Source organism: Petaurus breviceps, unplaced genomic scaffold, assembly GCF_028583685.1.
Source record: "Petaurus breviceps papuanus isolate PSGF00001 unplaced genomic scaffold, PetGlider_PUasm1.0 90842, whole genome shotgun sequence".
NCBI lineage: Eukaryota > Metazoa > Chordata > Mammalia > Diprotodontia > Petauridae > Petaurus > Petaurus breviceps.
The window spans coordinates 548,122-569,336 of NW_027187358.1; the positions used below are offsets into that span (position 1 = coordinate 548,122).

The following is a 21,215-nucleotide window of genomic DNA, read 5'->3' on the forward strand; positions in this document are numbered from 1 at the left end:
GAAGAATTACCTATCTGAAATAAGAGTTGTATAAACACACACACACATGCACGCACCTACATGCAACTGCTATATCTAACAAGTCATAATCAAAATTAACTTTGTTCACCTAACAAATTAATGATTTGATGAATTCATCAGCATATTTTATAATTTCTTCAAGTAATGATTTTAAGAGGGGTACTTCCTTTAACCAGAACATAAATGCAAATCCTTACAAATCTTGTTTATTTTGATGCAATAGCCTTGTCTTTTAGGCTTGGCAGAAAACCGTGCCCACAAGGCAACACAGTCCATACAAAGAAAACTTTTTCACAGATCAGCGATCTTAAAATTTTGAGCTGTAAAGGACCTGGAGGTTATCTAGTCTAACTCCCTCACTTGATATATTAGGAAACTAGAGCCCTGAAAGTACCATAAATTGCCAAGGTTGCACAGGGAGTAACAGAAACTGAATTCTAATCTAGGTCCCCTGACTCCAAATCCCAACCTCTTTCCATTATAGAATATAAATAGGAAGTATGAATTTACTTAGTGAAGAAGTGATGGTGGCAGCATGCAGGGATGTAAGGAGCACTGTATTAGAGTTAGAGAACCTGGGTTCCATTACTAGCTTGGCCACTATTTGAATGACATGGGGTAGATCACTTAAGTTCTTGGGGTCACATAGCTTTTTCATCTGGAAAATGAGAGGGCTGAACTAGGTGATCTTCAAGGCTCCTTCCAGCTCTAAATCTATGGTCTTTTCCATACAAGCAGTTTGTTTCTGAATACATGAAAGACTACATCATAGTATGGCAAATCTGACTAATTTGGGACATCTAAAAAATGGATGGGATTTGCCACATGCCTGTTCAGCTCCAATAATCTGTGTCTACAATGAATGTAGTTAAAGGACTGGCTTGGTGGTACCACTGATCCAATTTGGGGGTCATAAAGATACAATATTCTCTAGTAGGTTGCCTAGTAGGCCCCAAACTATGCCCACTCTCTCACTGACTCTCGTAAGAACCCAAGGCATGGAGAGGTGACCCTACTTTGTCTCTTCTTGGTAGTCATAGTGTTAGGCAGCAAATATTAACATCTGGCATGTCATTTAGCTTTAAGGCTCAGATAGTACAGCATCACTGACCAGGTAGCTTCAGGTCTCTCACAATACAACACCAGTGTATATTACAATACCTGGCAAAAATGTCAAAAAAGCCTTCAAAAGATCACAATTAATAGGAGTAAACTAGTGCTTTAAAAAGATCATACAAGGCACTTTTCCCATCATCTATGTAATAAGAGCTAGCATTGTGTTTTAAACTTTGCAAAGCATTTTTCACTTTGTATCTCACTTTATCCTTACAACAACCCTGTTATGTAGGTACTATTATTAACCTGACTTTACAGATGAGGAAACTGAGGCTGAGAGAGGTTAAATGACTTACCTACGGTCAGATAGCAAGGAAGAGTCTTGGGCAGGCTCTGCATTCAGATTATTCTGACTCTAAGTCCATTGCTCTATCCACTGTGCCACCCAGGCACTAAATTATTGCGTAAATAATGTATGTGTTATATAAATAATACACAGAACTTTCCAGCAGAAAACTGCTAGTAGTAATTAAGAGTGCATATTTTATTGTAAAGAGAAAGAGGGTAATTAGAATGGAGTCTTGGGGGGAGCATGCTAAAGGAGAAGAATTGATGGAAAAGTTGTACAGTCCAGAGGGTATCCCTGGGGGAAAATCTGCATATCTCAGTATGTAGAAAAGTCTGCTAGACTGTGAGATGCTTGTGCTATTAATAGTTGTCAAATACAATCTGAAATGGTGCCTGTCAGAGATCTTGGTCTTGTCTCTGAGGATATAGAAGGTATGACACTTTTACTCAGCTATTTCTTTCTTGGCCTTGCAAAAAGATGGGAGACAATGCCTTGGAAGACTTAATCTTTTCATCTCTGGAACTGAGGTCCTTGGGCCCTGGGAGACTGCTACACTGACCCCTGAGTGCTTCATGTGGCTGATTCTATTAGGTCAGGGCAGCTCCAGTCACACTTCCATCTCCTCACAAATTGCCCTACCACCACCTACCCTTCTCATATGCTCCTCTCCCCAACACTCCATATTCCAGTTCTGGAATCACAATTCATCCTAGAAAAGGTAGGAAAAACTATACCTCTATCATTCTATTCAATATCTTAGAAATTTCTATTATCTTCCCCTATTGGAGCATAAGCTCTTTGAAGGCAAGAGCTGCCTTTACTTCTGTATTTGTACCCCCAGAACTTAGCAGTGCTTGGCACATAGAAAATATTTATTAAATGCTTTTTTCATTCATTCAAACTATATGACCTTCTAAAATCAAGATTCTCAAATACTAAGGATATCTTTGAATTAAAGGTAACTCAGGTTTTGAAAAAAAAAGTTTAATTACTTAGGATTTTATAACTTTCCCTCCTTTTAAACAAGGGGGAGAAAAACTAAGTAATTCAATTCAATTAAATATACGTATATAAATATATATATATGTATATATACATTTTATTTTTATTCATACACAGGCATGTATAAACATGTAGAGGTATATATTTAACCTTATCTTCAAATCTAATTTCACTTTTTCCTCAAAAAGGAAACTTTCTGGGAAGGCGTTTGGGAAAGGAGGGGAGGAAAGAAAGACCTACCTGTGTGGTAAATGTTTTTGCAACTGTTCCACTACAGCGACAAGAAACTCTGAAAGTTAATTTGCCCTGGTGATGTTCAACGTCTTTCTCCCCATGATTTTCAGACTCTTCTTGAAAGTTTTCTTTTTCAGTTATCAGATCTTTATGCTCCTCTATCTTGTCATTTTTTTCCAGATGACATTCTGTATCACCTGGCATTACCAGTGTTTGTTCTATCTTTAACTTCTTGGTAATGATGTTTTCATTTTCTCCCGTCTTCCTTTTGGAGGATTTGGACACTTCAGGTGTAAGTTTTTCTTCCAGTTCAAGAAGACGTCTCCAAATTGAAATAGCTTGTACCCAACACATGGGATCCCCAGTTACAAGTCTTTGAATTTCATTAAATAGTCTTCCTAAATAAACAAAAATACCTTATTTTAACTCACATTCACACTTTAAAGATAGCACATAACATTAACAAACATGATACAAATCAATTTCTTGAAGCCAGGTATACTATTGACATGGCTAACCATCTTATTTTTCTCTGGGATTCATGCATCACCATTAGGACATAGTACAGGATCAAGATCAGCAGATACTATGATCTGTATCTAAAGTGTTGTTATCTTTTGGGATGTGTGACTTAGGCTATATGCTCAGATTCTCTGAAATTAGTTCACTCATGAATTAGGTTCTGTGTGACATAAAAAGCACTGATATTTTTTGAAAGTTCAAATATTTAGATTCTACAGCACAGGCTGATTACACCTATTTTAAGAATTATGAATGAGCTCAGGAACTCTATGGCTACACTAGGAATCTTTCACTTAAAACAATCCACTAAAGAGAGTGAAACCTTTCATAAAAGTACAGAGAAAAATCTAGAGAACATGTGTGAAGCTTTAAAATGTTGACAGTACCATAACATATAAGGTGGATAAGTTATTCTTATTAAAAAAGTTTATTTTCAGTTCCAAATTCTCTCCCTCTCTTCACCTCCTCTCACCCATTGAGAAGACAAGAAATAAAATACCCATTGTAGACAAGAAGGCATGAAAACATATTTCTGCATAGTCATGATATGCATCTTTTTAAAAGCAAGAATAAAGGAAAAAATATGCTTCAATCTGCACTCAGAGTCCATCAGTTCTCTATCTCGAAGTGGACAGCATTTTCTATCAGGAGAACTTTGGATCACTGTACTGATTAGAGTTCCTAAGTCTTTCACAGTTGATTATTATTACAATGTTGCTATTACTTCATGGAATGTTCTGCTGATTTAGCTCACTTCACTTTTGTATTGTTATATTGTTATTGTTAATTGTACTGTTAGTGGAATGGGAAGATCTTTCTTGTCTGTTAATAGGCCTATGTGATCTGCTTGGAGCCTGTTTCATATGGAAGCCTGAGTCACATGAGCAAGAGAACCTGTGGTGGAAGAAGGAGCTTGCCAAATGGGCGGCGTAGGAAATGGGAGAGTGAGGTGGAGCTGAGAGTAAGAGGAGGCAGAGCAGCTAGCCTGGGTGAGAGAGGGGCATTTTACCTAAGGGAGCTTGTTTGTGGGGAGGGCTGATGGAGGGATGGTTTGGGGATGGCTTTGCTTCCTGAATTGGTAATGTGTACCAACTTCTTTATTACCATGGTGGATTTGGCTTTCTGGTATATGAATAAATATCTTGGTTTTGTCTTTGAAGAAGAGAGTCTGTTATATCTTGGGATTCAAACCTGGAAATATACCTGCATATTCATAGCAGCTGCTATGGGTTATCACACTGGCGATATAACTTTGCATCAATTCATGTAAGTCTTCCTCAGTTTTTATGAAACCACATCCTTCATCATTTTTACATACAGCACAATAGTATTCCATCACATTTATATACCAAATCTTGTTCAGCCATTCTCCAACTGATAGGAATCTTCTTAGTTTCTAATTCTTTGCTGCCACAAAAAGAACTGCTATAAATATTTTTGTACACATGAGGCTTTTTCCTTTTTTTTTTTTAATCTCCTTGGAGTATAGACTTAATATCAATATTGCTAGGTCAAAGAGAATACAGAGTTTTATAGCCCTTGGGATGTAGCTCCAAACTGTTGTCCATTATGGTTGGACTAGTTCACAACTCCAACAAGAATGAATTTGTGTACCTTTTTTCTCACATCCCCTCTATTATGTTATTTTCTTTTCCTGTTATCTTAGCCAATATAATGTGTATGAGATAGTACCTCAGAATTATTTTAATTTTCATTTCTCTAATTATTAGTGATCTAGAGCATTTTTTCATATGATCATTGGTACCTATTAAGATGAATTTCTATACTCAACTGTGTGTAATATATATTTTTCCTTCTTTAAACCAGTTCTAATAAGAGTGAGTTTCAAGTGCTGAACATTCCTCTGCCCCTGTAAAAATTCTTCCTTATACATTTCTTTTATGTCAGATAATTTTCCCTATTCTTCCTCTCCCATCCCCCTATTCCCCCGGCACCCCTCTTTCTCAATCTTCCACTTTTCTTTTTGAGTTTATCTCAACATAATAGACTTTCTTATATTGATGTTCTCTTAGCAGTTGCCTTACAACTGCCCTAATGATGATAAAGTTCCCAGAAATTACATGTATCATCTCCTGAAATAGAAATGTAAAGAGTGTAACCTTATTAAGTCCTTCATGACTTTTCACTCATGTTTACCTTTTTATTTTTCTCGAGTCTTGCATATGAATTTCAAATTTTCTATTCAGCTCTGAGTTTTTCTTCAAGAATGCCTGAAAGTCCTTTTCTTCATCTAATATCCATTTCCCCCTCCTGCAGGATTATAATCAGTTTTTTTGGGTAGGTTATTCTTGATTATAATTCTAGTTCCTTTATCTTCTGGAATATCATATTCTAAGCCCTCTGCTCCTTTAACATGGAAGTTGCTAAATCTTTTGTTAAATTGATTGTGACTCCATGACATCTGAATTACTTCTTTCTGGTTGCTTGAAATGTTTTTCCTTTACCTGGAAACTCTGAAATTTGGCTATAATATTCCTGGGAGTTTTCATTTTGGGATCTCTCTCAGGAAGTGATTAGTGAGTTCTTTATATTTCTATTTTACCCTCTGGATCGAAGATATTGGAGTAGTTTTCCTTGATAATTTCTTGAAATATGATGTCTAGACTTTTTTTTTGTTCATGGTTTCTGGTAGTCTAATAATTCTTAAATTATCTCTCTGTGATCTACTTCCCATATCAGTTGTTTTTCCTATGAGATATTTCACATTTTCTTCTATTTTTTCGGCATTTGACTTTTGTTTTCTTGGTTCTTAATATCTCATGGAGTCATTAGTCTTCACTTGACCAATTCTACTTTTTAAAAGTTACTTTCTGCAGTGAGTTTTTGTACCTTTTTAAAAAATTTGGCCAATTTTTATTTTTAAGGAGTCATTTTCTTCAGCATTTTTTTTTTACTAATTCTAATTCCACAAATTTTTTTAAATAGCTTTTGCAAAGCTAGTTTCATAATTTCAATTCAAATTCAATTCTATTTTCATAACTTTTTCGCATTGCTCTCATTTCTTTCCCTAATTTTTCTTAAACCAGGATTATTTGATTTAAACAATTATTTTTTTATTTTATAAAATATTTTTCTTTTGTACTAGATAGAATGCTAGATCGGGAGTCCAAATCTGGCCTCTGATACTTACTAGGTATTTGACCCTGGGTAAGTCAATAACCCTGGCTTGCCTCAGTTTCCTCATCTGTAAAATGAGCTGGGAAAGGAATGGCAAGCCACTCCAATGTCTTTGCCAAGAAAACCCCAAATGGTGTCACAAAGAGTTGGAGATACCACTAAAATATATGAACAACAAAAATCATTTTCTTTAGCTCTTCTAGGAATTCCTGTTGGGCTTGTGTTCAATTTATATTTTTCTTTGAGGCTTTGCTTGCAGATGTTTTCAAGTCACTGTCTCATCTGAGTCACCACATTAGATTTTTATAATCAGATTCTTTTTTCGTTGCTTCCTTATTTTTCCAGCCTATTTTTAGACTTCTGACTTTATGTTAGAGTTGGGCTCTCCTTGCATCTGTGTGAGGGAAGATATGTGCCCTGATCTTCTGATTTTCAGGTTCTGTTATATTCACAGTTAAGTCTTGAGACTGTATTTTTTTTTCTTTTTTTTGGAGGGCAATTGGGGTTAAGTGACTTGCCCAAGGTCACATGGCTAGTTTTTTTGTGTTAAGTGTCTGAGGCTGGATTTGAACTCAGGTCCTCCTGACTGCAAGGCTAGTGCTCTATTCACCGTGCCACTTAGCCATCCCTAAGTCTTGAGATTTTTAAGCTTTGGTGCTTCCAAGGTGGTTTGAGTTCAGGGAGAATTCTAGTCACTGCTCTCCTGGTTTGCATTCTGGTCTTTGCCCAGGCAGACTAAGGACTCACAACTCATGTTACTTCAGCCATGTCATATTCCTGGCCAAACCCCATCCCATTATCTTAGACCTCTTTCTATCTTCTTAAATTCTCCTGGGCTGGAAAAATGACTCATTAAAACTTCTGCTGGTTTTCCCACTCAGAATTTGGTTTGATAGGCTTTACAAGTTGTTTAGAGGAATGTGTACGAATTGATTTTGTAAATTTTAAAGTGATATAAGTGTAGGTTATTATTATGTATTAATAGGCTAGAAAAGCAAACCATTTAGAATGATGTTTCTATGGGAAAATATGCCAGGAATTCCAAACAACTGCTTTACAAACAAACTTTGCAATTGGAATTATTCATAAACTACAGTTAAAGTTAACAATCCTGAGGGAAGGCGAATAACTCTTCAGGGAGAATATAATGTTCCTTCAAGGGTCAGCAAATATTAATTATCCCTTCTGAGGCTGTTTAACGTCAATTCTTTCTTTTAATGCTGATCATTAAGCCCTGGTGTTATCAGGACCAGGGGGCTGGGTATATTTCTAAACAGGTTTAGAGAAATGTTTAAGTGGATGGAGTGGAAGAGAAAGACAGGAGAGAGAAATGAGAACATGGATCTGTTCATGTCCAAGAAGAGTGAAAGAGGGCATATAATATGTGAAACATGGAAGCCTGGGCACCCCCAGAGGACAGCACTTGAATGGTAATTTTTGGTGGTATGGGAAAAGTGAGTTTTGGAACTATCAGAGCCTGGTGCAGATCTCATGGAACTCTGGGTTCTGTTGCCTTTCCTTTCAGGGATATTAGCATCTGGGGAGGCAGAGGAGACAGCACTGGCCAGTATAGTTAACTCACTGCCTGGAAGTAATTCTTCAGGCTTGGAGTCTGGATGTGGGAGTGTACAGGTATCATTCTTTTCCAGTTGGTGGATATTTGGCTATGAAACATAATTTCAGTTTCTTGATGACTTGGGGGTAACCATTATGATCATCGGAGGGAAGTATGGTACAATGGAAAGAATGTGGTTTTGGAAGCAAAGAACCTGTGTCCAAATCCCAGAATTGCCAGTCTATATCTTGTGACCTTGGATCAGGTTTCAGTTTCTTCATCTGTAAAATGAGGGGGGTTAGACTAGATGGCCCATTCCTGGTCAAATGTAGGATCCTACTGTTTGGGGCTGAAAACATACTTACACTGAGGTTCCCTGAAACTTATTTCCTTGCACATCTTTGATAGCTTTATTTCTTGTCATTTGAATCATTCTTGACATAGACAAGTAAAGCTTACTAGATTTGTTAATGAGGAAGTCACTTACTTTCTGAGTCTCAAGTACCCTACCTGAAAAACAGGGATGATAATAATACATCTCTCACAGGGTTGTTATGAGGATCAAGTGAGATAAGATATGTGAAATGATTTGTAATTACAGAATGGAGTTAATACAACATTAAGCACAACTAATTACTGAGTTAAAAGGGTCTTGGAAGTAATTTTCTCATACCTTTAATTTAAAAAATGTATTTTAAAGAATATTTATTTCCTTTGGCTTTCTAAAAATGTGATATTCAAATTCCTTTCTTATTTCAGCAATATTACTTCAACCTCCTATATGGCTTCACCCCACTTTTGGCTTTCTTGTTTTAACTTTATGGAGGATTTTAGGAGAGAAATAATAAAATTTTAAGTACTTTGAGGAGACTACATTTAAATAGTCAGATTGTATTTTGCAAGTACTAGCTTAAGTGAAACTTCACTGTGGTTATCCATTTACCTTAAGATCACTATGGCTTTAATTACTTGAGAGCATCAGCCTTCTCGGTGTTCTTCATCCATTGTTTTCAAAGAGGGCCTATGACATCATGGATGATGTCTTGGCTTGCAGTGAATTGGATTTAATCACAAGTCAGTCTCTTTCTTCCACAGTCATCAAAGTCCAGTGACAAGACAAAAGTAAGGATGACTGGAGATAACCTGTGCTGCAGTGGATAGTGTCTTTAATATCTGAGCAAGCTCTAAGTGCTCCACAGTCATGCTCCAGCTGCCAGACTTCTGGATACCAGATAACTGAGGTTTACTGTCCTGCATTTTATTCATTTATTTCATTCACCAATTAAAATCTGCTCAGATGAGTTTAATGGGACTGTTGTAGGCATTAGGTTAATAGGATTTAGAGCTGGAAGAACCCTTAGGGGATCATCTAATCCATTCACTTCATTTTACAGATGAAGGAACTAAGACTCAGAGAGCTAAATAAGGTTATAGAGGTGAGAAAGTCAGAATTTGAATAAAGTCTTCTGACTCCAAAGTTCTTTTCATTTCACCCTGGTGCCAGCAGTTTTAGGGCATAAAATACAACTATCTTTCACACATTTCTAAATATAGTTAGGTGACCATATATACTTTTAAAGCAGTGGTTCTCAAAATGTGATCCAGTGAGCTTTGGTGATCCCCAAGATCCTTTCAGGGACTCAATAAAGTCAAAACTATTTTTATAATGACAAAAAAGACATCTTAATTTCTAATACGGTAAATATTGGAAGATAAAACCTACATGAAAAAAGCTCTTTGGCGGTACCCCAAAATTTTAAAGAGTATAAAGGGGTACTGTGTCCAAAAAATTTTGAGAACTACTGCTTTAGAGAATATCAGATTTTAATATGAATGATCACAATTTCATAATATGGAATGAGATACAGGTCAATCTTTGAAGGCAGATAGGCAACACGGTGCAAAAGGAAGATGCAAATATACAATAATTAGGTTAAAACTTATAGATACATTTAAAAAAAGACTTATAGATACTAAATTCATGATTAATACACCCACAGAAATGAACTCATGAATCTTAAAAATGTAGGGAAAAACACATTTGACATTTTGCCTGTTAATAAACTATCTCCAGAAATGTATTTTGTAGTAAGCATTTAAAAATGGAATATCTTTTAATACTTTGATGATCCATGATTTTGTCGGTATGCATTTCTCTGATGAAAAGTAATAACAGCTCCATACCTTAGCAGATGACTTTCAAGACTTGCTTTGATCAAAAACCACAATGCATTGCTTTTAGACTGATGATAATTCTTTCTAAAATGAGGTATGTCATGAAGAATAGAATATGTAGGGGGAAAAAAGTCTTTGGGAATGATAGATGGTAAAGCAATTCATCACCTTCTTGCCTAGTGTACCTCAACAGCCTCCTAACTCTTTTCTCCTTAAACAAGACTCTTCCCTCTTCCAATCCATCATCCACATAACTGCCAAAGGAATATTCATAAAGAACATGTCACTGATCATGTCGCTCCACTCCGTGCCTGGCGTATAGCGGGCACTTAATAAATGTTTATTGACTGACTTTCAATGAACTCCAGTGGCTTCCTATTTCCCATAGAATCAAATACAAATTCTGACCTTTATAGCCCTTTACAACCTGATTCCAATCTAACTTTCAGGATTGTTATATACTCCCCTTTAGGCATATATGCAATATTATGCTGATAAACTAGTGCTATGAAAAAGGAAATTCTATGAGGCTGGCATAACCTTTACCCCTCTTCATGTCCTCTATGGTCCCACCAATCTGGCCTTCTTGCTGTTCTTCTTCACACATGGTACTACATTTCCAATCCTGCTGCCTGTAGCACTAGATGGATCCACATGCCTGCAATGCTCTCCCTCTTCGACTCTCAGAGACCCTCATAATTCAGCTCACATGCCACTTCCTATGGGATGCCTTTCCTCATCTCCCCCAGTTGCTAATGCTTTTCCCACCCAATTACGCTGTATTTGTTTTTTGTATAGTCGAGACATACTTAGATAATCAACATTTATTAAGCATTTATTATATGAGTGACTGTGCTAAACATTGTATATGTACCTGCTGCCTCCCTTAACAAAAGGTAATATTAGAGTAGTGACAGTTTCATTTTGGCCTTTCTATTCTTAGTGCATAGCACACTACCTGGTACATAGTAGGCACTTAATAAATGCCCACTGATTTATCAAAAAGCTTGTAGTTAAGGAAGGATCAGAATCTTATCACCTCTGTTCTAGAGAGAAGGACCAGGAACCATGAGTAAAACTTGATGAGAAGAATGTAGACCTTAGGCAAGTTAAATCTTAATGTGAAAGAAAAAAAAGTTACTGACAAAGCTACTATGAAGTGGAAATGGCTGCCTTGGGAGGGAGTGGGTTCTTCCTGCATAGAGGTCTTCAAGCAAAGGAGAGAGACTCTTTGTTGGCTTATGTTGTAGAGGGGATTCTTTACTGAGCTATGGACTGGACCAGATGGACTCCAAGGCTTCCATGAACTCATACTCAGTGATTTAACAATTCTGAAAACACCAGACCCCAAACCTAAGTCACTGGTGTGCCCGCTGCCCCAGATGAAGTCTCCTCAACACTAGCACCACAACAACTTTTGGGCAGAGGCCTAGTGGCATCCATCTCTTGTGCTCTTTCTTTCTGTCTTTCTACTCATCCTATGCCATTTCACTAAGAGAACCTGTGGCAACTAGATGAAGCCCTCTGTTCTGTGACTTACGGATGGGGTCTAGTAATTACAAAACAACAATGAGGAAAGCACTCCTGTCTGCATTCTCTGAAGCAGAACTAGATAGTTAAGCCTATGCCTGACCCTGAGGTTTCTGACTACTTGCTTCTGCAAAAATAAATTTGATCATAACTCTCAGTGATAAAAGTGACTGGATTATCTGGGCAAGGACTCCTATGGTTATTATAACAGAGATAGTTGCCCACCTTCTCCTTCCACCCCCCAACCCTCCCAACAATGTCTGAAGAGGTCTCAGTCATAGAATCTAAAAGCTGGGACTTAAGAGGCCACTAAATTTCACTCATACATGCCCAAGAATTCCCTCAACAACACATCCAAACAAGAGTTATCCAGCCTTTGTTGCAAGACCTTTAGGGAAGGGGAATCTACTCCTGGGGTTCCAAGCACTCAATTCCCAGGAGCTGGGAATAAAGGGGTAAAGGGTGTACAGGTACAGAGCTGCTATAACGAATGGCCTCACAGGGTCACTATGGGAAATACAGCTTTACAAATAACAAAAATTCGTGTTCACAAATTGGAGAAGTTATTCAGTGGAGGTGAGGTCTTGTTTTAAAACAAAAATCCTCAAGGCACAGTAGATATTAGAAGATAAAAGTCTAAATATTTCATACCTTTACTTCCAGAAGAAATGACAAGTGGAGATTGCCTTTTAAGTAGCAAGAATAGTCTTTCTGCAGATTTTAGTTTCTTCAGCATTGCTAAACCAGAATTGGTAGTGAAAAAAATCTTTCCTGAAATATACTCAACCTAATGAAAGAGAAAAATACAGATGCTATTACTCTGGTACATGAAATTTTGCTTTTTTACATATGTACACATATAGAATTTATGGGGAAAATTACTGACAGATAATTAAATAATATATTTTAAGAGATAAAAATGTCATTCACCTTTATATAGTGTTATTTATTTATTTTTAATCAATTGGGGTTAAGTAACTTGCTCAAGGTTACACGGCCAGTTATTTCTGGGTGTGGTGGTAAGTGTCTGAGCCCGGATTCGATCCCAGGTCATCCCGACTCTGGGGCCGGTGCTCTTACTCACTGAGCCACCTGGCCGCCCCTATATAGGGTTTTAAGCTTTGTAAAGCACTTTCCTCACAATAATCCTGCCAAATATGTAGTAACGATATTATTATCTCCATTTTAAATACAAGAAACTGAGGCTTTGAGAGTTTAAGAAGCTTAGAATAATATAGACAGCATTTACATAGTGCTTTGAAGTTTACAAAACAATCTACAAATATCATCTCATCCTCACAACAACTTTAAGAGGTACTGTCATTGTTCAGTCATTTTTCAGTCATGTCTACTCTTCGTGACCCCAGTTGAGGTTTTCTTGAGAAAAATACTGGAGTGATTTGCCCTTTCCTTCTCCAGATCATTTTACAGATGAGAAAACTGAGGCAAATAGGGTTATTAAGTGACTTGCCCAGGGTCATCCAGCTAGTGTCTGAGACAAACATGAACTCGGGAAGATGAATCTTCCTGATTCCAAGTCCTGCTCTATGCACTATGGCGTCCCCTAGTGGTCCAAAACTCCCCCACCCCCATACGTGGAGTCAGAAAGGGGGAGTTCCAAATCTGCCTTGTACACTTAAAACTCTTTGGGACTCTGGGCACTTAAGTTTGGGGAGCATTTGTTTCCTCTCCTGTAAAATAAGTTTTAACATCCATAGCACAGTGAAGGATCACATGAGAAAAGAGACGTGAAATACTTTACAAACTATGAAGTACTTTATAAGTCAGTTATTACTATTAACAGCTTTCAATCTCATAACATACACTGCCAATTTAAAAATATTCAGAGGAGCCATATCAAATATTTTACTAGAAATAAGCTGATTAAGGATTTGCTGGTTCTGTAAAACATTATGAAACACCTACTTTGTTAGTTAATATATTTAATTACACAAAATTTAGAAACATTTTTATTTATTCTAAAAGAAACACATCATCATAATAGCATTTATATAGTACTTTAAGGTTTGCATAGAACTTTATATGATATTTCTTTTGATTCTCCATTTTACAGATAAGGAAACTGAGGCAGACAGCAATTAAGTGACTTGTCCAGGATCACACAACTAGTGTCTAAACTCAGAGTTCCTGACTCTGAGTCAGGAATATTTACAAATATTTCCTCATTTGATCTTCACAACCACCTGGGAGATAGACGCTATCTCTATTTTACAGCTGAGGAAGCTAAGGCAGACAAAGAATAAGTGACTTGCCCAGGGTCATATAGCTAAGTAACTTTAGGTGGGATTTGAACTCAGATCTTGCCCACAACAGGACTAGCACCTGCCTCAAAGCATTTCTCAGATGGAAAAGGGCAATAAGTCATTCCAGAAGTCCTTTAAAGCCCCTCAAAGGGTTGTTTAGAAGAAACAGATTAAGGTTCCAAAATGAGAACAACAGTATGAGAGTAGACTTAGAAATGTTGAATACACTCTAAAAAACCAACCAACCAACCCTCAAATGCCAGAAAATGACTTCTTCAGTCAATAACAAGTCTAAGGTCTGACCCTCTTCCCCTTTTGCAGCTGAAAGAACTAAACCAAGTACAGGGAGGAATGCATCAATGGCAACAGAAACCAGCTGCTAAGCTTAAAGCTTCCTAACTGATCATTTATTTTTAGTCACAAGACTTAAGTAAAAGGTGCCAGTTTAGTGTATTTTCATCCTAATATTTGCTGCTTGAAAATTTATTTATATAGATAGAATTTGTTTTCCTCCCTTCGGGAATACAGCCAATAACCAACACAGACCCAGCAAAGCTGCTTTTATGTCTAGCACTTTCAAAGATGATATACAACAATGCTGTTATCCAAGTACTAACACTGAGGCAGCTGGCATTTTTGCTTTTATCCTGAAAAAGCACAGATTCAAGTCTGACACAGAAAATCAAATGGAGATCCAAGTTAAGAAGTATAATCTGGGGTACCAGGTACCAAATTCATGGTCAGGACTTGTGATTTCATAGGTGTAGTGAACTTTGGTGTGGAAACGGCCTCCATCAGTACAGAAATGAAGCATGTTTTTCACTGACTATCTTAAGAGAGGTGATTGGGGTGCCAAATTACACTGCTCAAGGTCACAAAGTCAATATAAGTCAGAGGCAGGACCTAAACTATAAGGCAAATCCTCTATTGCTTTCAAAGTTTCCTAAATTAAAAGATATGTGTGGGATACAGAGACTCTAACCCAAATTGACTACTCCGAGAACTCTCAAAGTGAAGGTAGAAAGATTTATTAGAATCTCTAGAGAAGCGGGCGGTCCAGTCTCTGGGATAGCACCCACAGAGAGGAGGCTGAGGTACAGAAGCCAAAGCTGGGTTAAATAAGCAATGCTTACAAGCTCCTCCCAAACATTAACCTAATTATTACTAATGAGGCTCTAATCTTGTTAGATAACATACAAGGTCCACTTGTATGTCCACTACAAGGTCCACTACGAAAGCACAGTAATAACCTCAGAATACTGTACCCCCTTCAGTCTAATCTAGATACATCCTTATCTGGGCATGGGTGCCCCAAGGCCACTGCCTGTTCCCTGATTGGTCAAATCCACCTGCTGCTGCCAGCTCCTTCCCTTCTACATTGTTTCATTTTAATATTATCTAGGAGTTCTCTGGGAACTCAACCCCCCAAGGACTAGGAACTCAACTTCCTCCCAAGGCTACTGCCTGTTACTTTTTATCAGTAGTCTTGTTCAGCAATTCTTGCAGTTCTGTAGAAACTTAACCCTTTGTTACCTTTCACACTACCATTCCTTTCCGAAAACTTCCCAAACTAGAAACACCTCTAATTTGGTCTCAATAGTAAATCCAATCAATTTTATTAATACTCAATAGCTCTTAAATTACCTTGAAATATACAATGACTTACATATATATGGGGATACAATACTGAACTTAGTTATAAAATACAAGGAAGTAACAAGAATGTATATATGATATTCAGAATGGGGAAACTTCACTCTAAGTCATTCCACACAGGTACAATTTGGTCTTGAAGAGCTTTAATATGGAAATGTATCATCTTAGGAAAGGAAGAAGAGGAGGGTGGGAAAAAATTTGGAACTCAAAATGTTTTTTAAAAAATGAATATTAAAAATTGTCTTTACATGTAATTGGAAAAAACAAAATGCTATTAAAAATAACATTTTCCTAATTGTTAGATGACCTTAGTGCTTGTATTTATTTCAGTACAACTCAGTGATGAAAATTAAAACCACTTTTTCTCCCCTGTTCTGGCTTTATGCTGAAATTAGTCAATTTAAAAAAGAAAAAAAAAAGGATATAATCCACTAGGACTCAGGGGTACGGAACCTTCAGCCTCAAAGCCACATGTGGCCTTCTAAGTCCTTGAATTTGGGCTTCTGACTGAGTACAAGTCTTATAAAACAAATCCTTTTATCACAGGGATTTGTTCTGTGAAGTTGGGATTCAGTCAAAGGGCCACCCTTGACAGTCTTGAGGGCCATATCTTCCCCACCCTTGCACTAGGTTTTACAGAAACTAGTCACATAGAAATCTAAACAGTCTCATTCAACTGTGGCAATGACAGATCCCTCGTTTTCAAGTATTTTCCAGAGCTTAACTTGATAACTTCCATATCATTAGTGCTCAATAAATACTAAATAAATGAATGAATGAGAGAAAACAATTTCTTTATTTCTTATAATATTCCTTTATGTACTCCTAGGGTAAGTCAATTCATAATGTTTTATTTTTCAGGTTAAATAATTCCAAATGCTTTAACATTTTTATCCTTTAATCATTTTTGCTACATTTCTTTGAACCCTCTAAAATTTTCTCACATACATGCCTCTTATAATTCAATGGTCAAATACTTATGTACTAGTCTAATGAGGCTTTCTTCAGTGCCACTGAATGATAGCTATCTTTCTAGCAGTACAAGTTTAAATTCCAGAAACACAAACCACTTTCTATCATGATGTTCTGATCTTACCTCCTAATTCACATACTTCAGAACTATCTTCCCTTTTATGGGTCCTGAAAAGATGACTTTCTTAAGGGTTAGGGTTAGGTAAGCTACACATAGATATGCCTATCTTTTAAAGCAACAGCAACACATAGTTCATATATTGAGGTTATGTTCCACAATGATGTGTGGAGCTTTTAGTATTTGCTACTTCTTTTTTTTTCCTCCTGAGAGAAAAAGATTTGGTGGGACATAAGCTGTTTTTATATAACCAGATGACCTCTGGCAAGTTTTAATTGGTCTGTCTACCCCTCTGTTATTCATTCCTTACACCACTGTTAGGTTAGTTTTCCAAATAGATAGTTCTGATATGTCATTTTTTACTCAAAAAATTATCAGTGGCTCCCTACTGCCTATTAGATAAAACATAAATGCCTGATTCTGGCACTCAAAGCACCTTCCTCACTTCCATTTTAACTTTCTTCTCCACATACTCTATATTTAAAGTCCACTCTGGATGACTGTTCCCCTCTTCTCACCCTACCCTCTCTTGTCTGTGCCTCTGCTCATGTTGTCCCTCATGCCTGAAATCTGCCATCCCATCCCCGCCCCCCAAATTTAATTTATTAAGCTCTGAGGCCCAATTCAGATGCCATCTGTTTCATGAATCCATCCCTGCGTTGTCTGTTCCCCCCCTCCTCCCACGAGATCTCAAATTTCTTGTAGTACTTTGGGACTTTCCACTACACTACAATTATCTGCGTAGATTGAAAAATCCATAAACATGGGATTGAGGTGATAAGGGCTTTGTACCCCCAGGGCCTCGTACTTTACAGGTGAGTAAGGTCTGCTGATTTAACAAATAAAGAATTCAAAGGGCAAACAGCCCACTCCACTCCATCTTCCATGAAGGCACCAAAGCGATTCTTTTAAATAGCAAGTCTGATTATTGATCAAATCAGTCCATTACTCAATAAACTCCAGTGACTGACTCCTTCTATGATCAAATACAACAAGCTTTGTTTGGCCTTCAAAGCCCTTCATAGCGCAGCTGTCTCCTACCTTTCCAAGCTTTTCACACCCTCTTCCTTCCAGTAACACTGGCCTTTCTTTGCCAGGAACAAGACCTTGGTTCCAGGCATTTTTCATGCCTGGAATGCTCCACCCTGACTACAGATCTCCCTGGCTTCCTTTAAGTCTCAACCAAAATTCCACATTCTACAGAAAACCTTCCATAGCCCCTTTACTTCTAGTGCCCTTCCCTCTGTTAACTATCTCCTATTTATCCCGCTTGCTTATATATAGTTTTCCTGTCTTCTCCCCCATTAGATTGTAAGCTCCTTGAGGGTAAGGGATGTCTTTTGCCTCTTTATATCCTCAGCACTTTGCAGAATGCCTGGCACATAATAGGTGCTTAATAAATGTTTACTGATTGGATTATAATCGTCGAGCCCACTAGAAAACTGGGTTCAATATAAAGTCCTCTGGATTTGTGGTCAAAGATCTGGATTCAAGTCCTGTGTCACCCCGTGAGCAAGTCACTGAACCTCCCCGGCTTTACCTCCCAGGACTAAGTCAGATTTGGAGTCGGGAAGACCAGAGTTCCAATGTGAAATCTCTCAACTTTCCTTTCTTCCTCTGTATAATGGTAATGATAATGGCTCCTACCTTCCAGGGGTTGCTGTAAGGATGAAATGAGCTAAAATGTAAAGTGCTTTGCAAACCTTTAAGGGCTATAAAAATGCTAGGCGTTATTAATATTATTATTACGTCCAAGGTCACTTCAGTTTCTCCAAGAGGCGGGCAGGGCTTTGTTTTAATGCTTCAAGTCTGCCATGTTCCCCCTACGGGGCGCCTTCCGCTAGAAGGTGAGCTCCTCGAGGGCAGGGGCTCTCTGGCTGGCTTCTGCATACTCCGCACGGCTTGGCACGCGGCAGGTGCTTCGGGAATGCTCCTCTCCCCCCCCTCCCCCCTCCCTCCGTCTCAGTGAGCAGGAGCAGGTTACAGGTGCAGCCTGCTCTAATTCTCTACCAAGAGCCAGGAGAAAGCCAGTCTCGCTCAGACCAGGAGGAGGGAGGAGTTCCGGCTCACGCACCACGGCCCCGCCCCCAACACAGGCCGCCTACTCAGAAGCCGCAGGGGGCGGGGCTACGCTGGGCCGCTGACCCCGGGTCCCAGGGAAGGAGGGAACTCACCTCTGTTGCTGCCAAGCGGGCTCGAATCTCTCGCGTGAGGAAGGGCTCCAGGCCGCGGCCGACAGTACAGAAATACCGAGCCTCGGCCCGAAGCGGCGATGGGGGTTCTCCCGGGGATGGCGGGCTCCCCTCGGGCGCCGAGGCCGACATGACACCGCACGTAGATGCGGCCCGGGTGCCCAGCGGAGGGAGGGAGGGAAAGAGGGAGGGGGAGGGCCGCGCGACCCCGACGCTCTGGGGTCACGTGGAGCTCTGAGCGCGCGCCCGAGAGAAGAGGGAGGGAGGAGAAAGGGGGGAGGGGAGATAGAGAGGAGAGAAGGAAGGCTAAGGGAATCTCCATAGCAGTATTTTCAACTTATAGTAAAATTTATATTTTAATTTAAATATAACATAATTTATATATAATGTAATATAACATATGTAATAAAATAATATAATTTTAAAATTGTATAAAATATATAGAAAAAGTTATATTCAATTTATAGTAAAATTGAATAAACACTAAGTGTACAAGACGTTATGCTGAGCTCCTGGGATACAGAGGTCCTTACCCTCAAGCAGATTAGGTCCTACTGTGGGGTGGGGTGGGGAGGGGCACAGATGAGCATTCGAATAATACAAAGTAAGGCTTGAAAAAGCAGAAGGTCCAGAGTAAGAGCTCCAGAAAAATTTGAGGGCACTTAAAGCTATGCAGAACAAGGCAGATGGCACCTGAGCTGAGCCTGGAAGGAAGAGGATTCTGGGAGCAGAGATACATTCATTGCACGTTCTGCACCAATGCCCGGAATGGTCAAGCGTTGGGGAAAACCAGTGTTCAGCTTGGCTGGAAAGCAGAGTGCATTACTGGAGGTGATTGGGAAGGAGAAGTCTAATGGGACATGACTGTGAGTTCAGTTCTAGATATGCTGAATTTGAGGTGTAAACAGGGAGGTTTCCTTGGCCAGAATTCCTTGCCTAGAGAACTTCAATTAGGCTACCTCCCTTCTACCTCCACAGTTTTACAGATGGAAAAACTGAGGCCTATAAAAGTGAAGTGACAGCCCAAAGGCGCATAGGTAATGGCAGCATGGCTACAAATCCAGTGATATATGCCTGTGTATATGTACACACATATACACATACACACATATACACACATATAAACTATAGAAATGGGAACAGATTATGTATGTGTGTATGTCTATACACACATAAACATGTATATGTCTATATAATATATATGTTATCTTTTATCTGTATAGAATAGGAATACATGTGAGATTACTGTGATAATACAGAAAAAAAGTAGGGGGTGGTACAGGACAGCCTCCTTGGAAGAAACCTGTCCTTAGTGAGAGACTGATAGATGATGAACCAGCAAAGCAGAATAGAGAAGTAGATGTCTCCTATGTACTCTCAGTTGTCTCTCTCTTCTGGAAGATGGAGTAACAAATTCCTCCCAAAGCTTTCCTTTAGAGAGGACTCAGATTTTTCCAGTTGACTTCATTTTTCATCAGCTGTCCTGTTGGGTTTTGACTCCACTAGCATCATATCTACCCCACTCCTCACCCTCCCACCCTTCTGCCCAACCCCCTTTTATGTAGTATCTTTCCCATTCGATTGTGAGATTCTGAAAGGCAGGCACTATCTTTTGCTTATTTGTGTCCTCAATGTTTTACACAGTGCCTGGCACATAGTAGGCACTTGGTAAATGTTTAATGACTATGAGAGGATGATGTCAGAGTATACAGGAGGAGAAGGTAGTCAACAATGTTGAAAGCTACAGCATGGCTATTGGAGATGGAGACTTAACGGGATTTAGAAATGAAAGAAAGAGGTCACTGGCAACTTTAGAGAAAGCAAATTTCATTAGAGTAATGTGTTCAGAGTATAATTTTCAAGAGTACGAAGAGTAAGTAGTTGGAGAAAATTAAGACCACACGTGTAGATAACTAGGATTTTAGCCATGAAAAGGAGAGGTGTAGCCTATTAAAGTGGAGAAACAGGGTCAAGGGAAGATCTGTTGAGAATGGAAGAAGTCTGGCTACCTTATAAGGTTGTGGGGATCGAATGAAATAATATTTGTAAAGTTCTTAGCACAGTGTTCGGCACCCAGTGCTCTATAAATTGTTACTATATATTATGTCTGCACATTTGTAGGCAGGAGGAAAAAAGCCAATAGATAGGGAGAAATTCAAGATGAAAGAGGGAGAAAGGATGATTGATGGATCAAGGTTCCAAAGGAGACAGGAAGGGTTAGGACAAAGGAGGCAGAGAAGAATTAGCCTTGGCAAAGAGAAAGGCTATTGATTCTCTGAGACTACAGCAGAGAAAGAAAAGATCGAAGATGTGCAGAGGTTTTGAGGTGTATAGTAGAGATGGGGGAACTTGCAATGTGTGACCTGGATTTTCTTGTTCTTGGTAAAGTAGGATGTGAGACCAGCTGCTGAGTGGGAGGGAGGAAAGTTTG

General features: G+C 38.7%; 1 protein-coding gene across 5 annotated transcripts in view; it reads right to left on the reverse strand.

The window, feature by feature from the left end:
* THUMPD2 (THUMP domain containing 2) overlaps positions 1–19,014 on the reverse strand; it is an 82,079-nt gene extending 63,065 nt beyond the window's left edge. For all 5 annotated transcript variants that reach the window (XM_069071573.1, XM_069071574.1, XM_069071570.1 and 2 more), the window contains exons 1-3: positions 18,767–19,014; positions 12,234–12,369; positions 2,669–3,060 (exon numbers count right to left, since the gene is read on the reverse strand). In XM_069071573.1, the coding sequence (XP_068927674.1) occupies positions 2,669–3,060; positions 12,234–12,369; positions 18,767–18,916 (678 nt within the window). In that variant the 5' untranslated portion in view covers positions 18,917–19,014. The remainder of the gene's footprint in view (positions 1–2,668; positions 3,061–12,233; positions 12,370–18,766) is intronic.
* Between the last annotated feature and the right edge of the window lie 2,201 nt (positions 19,015–21,215).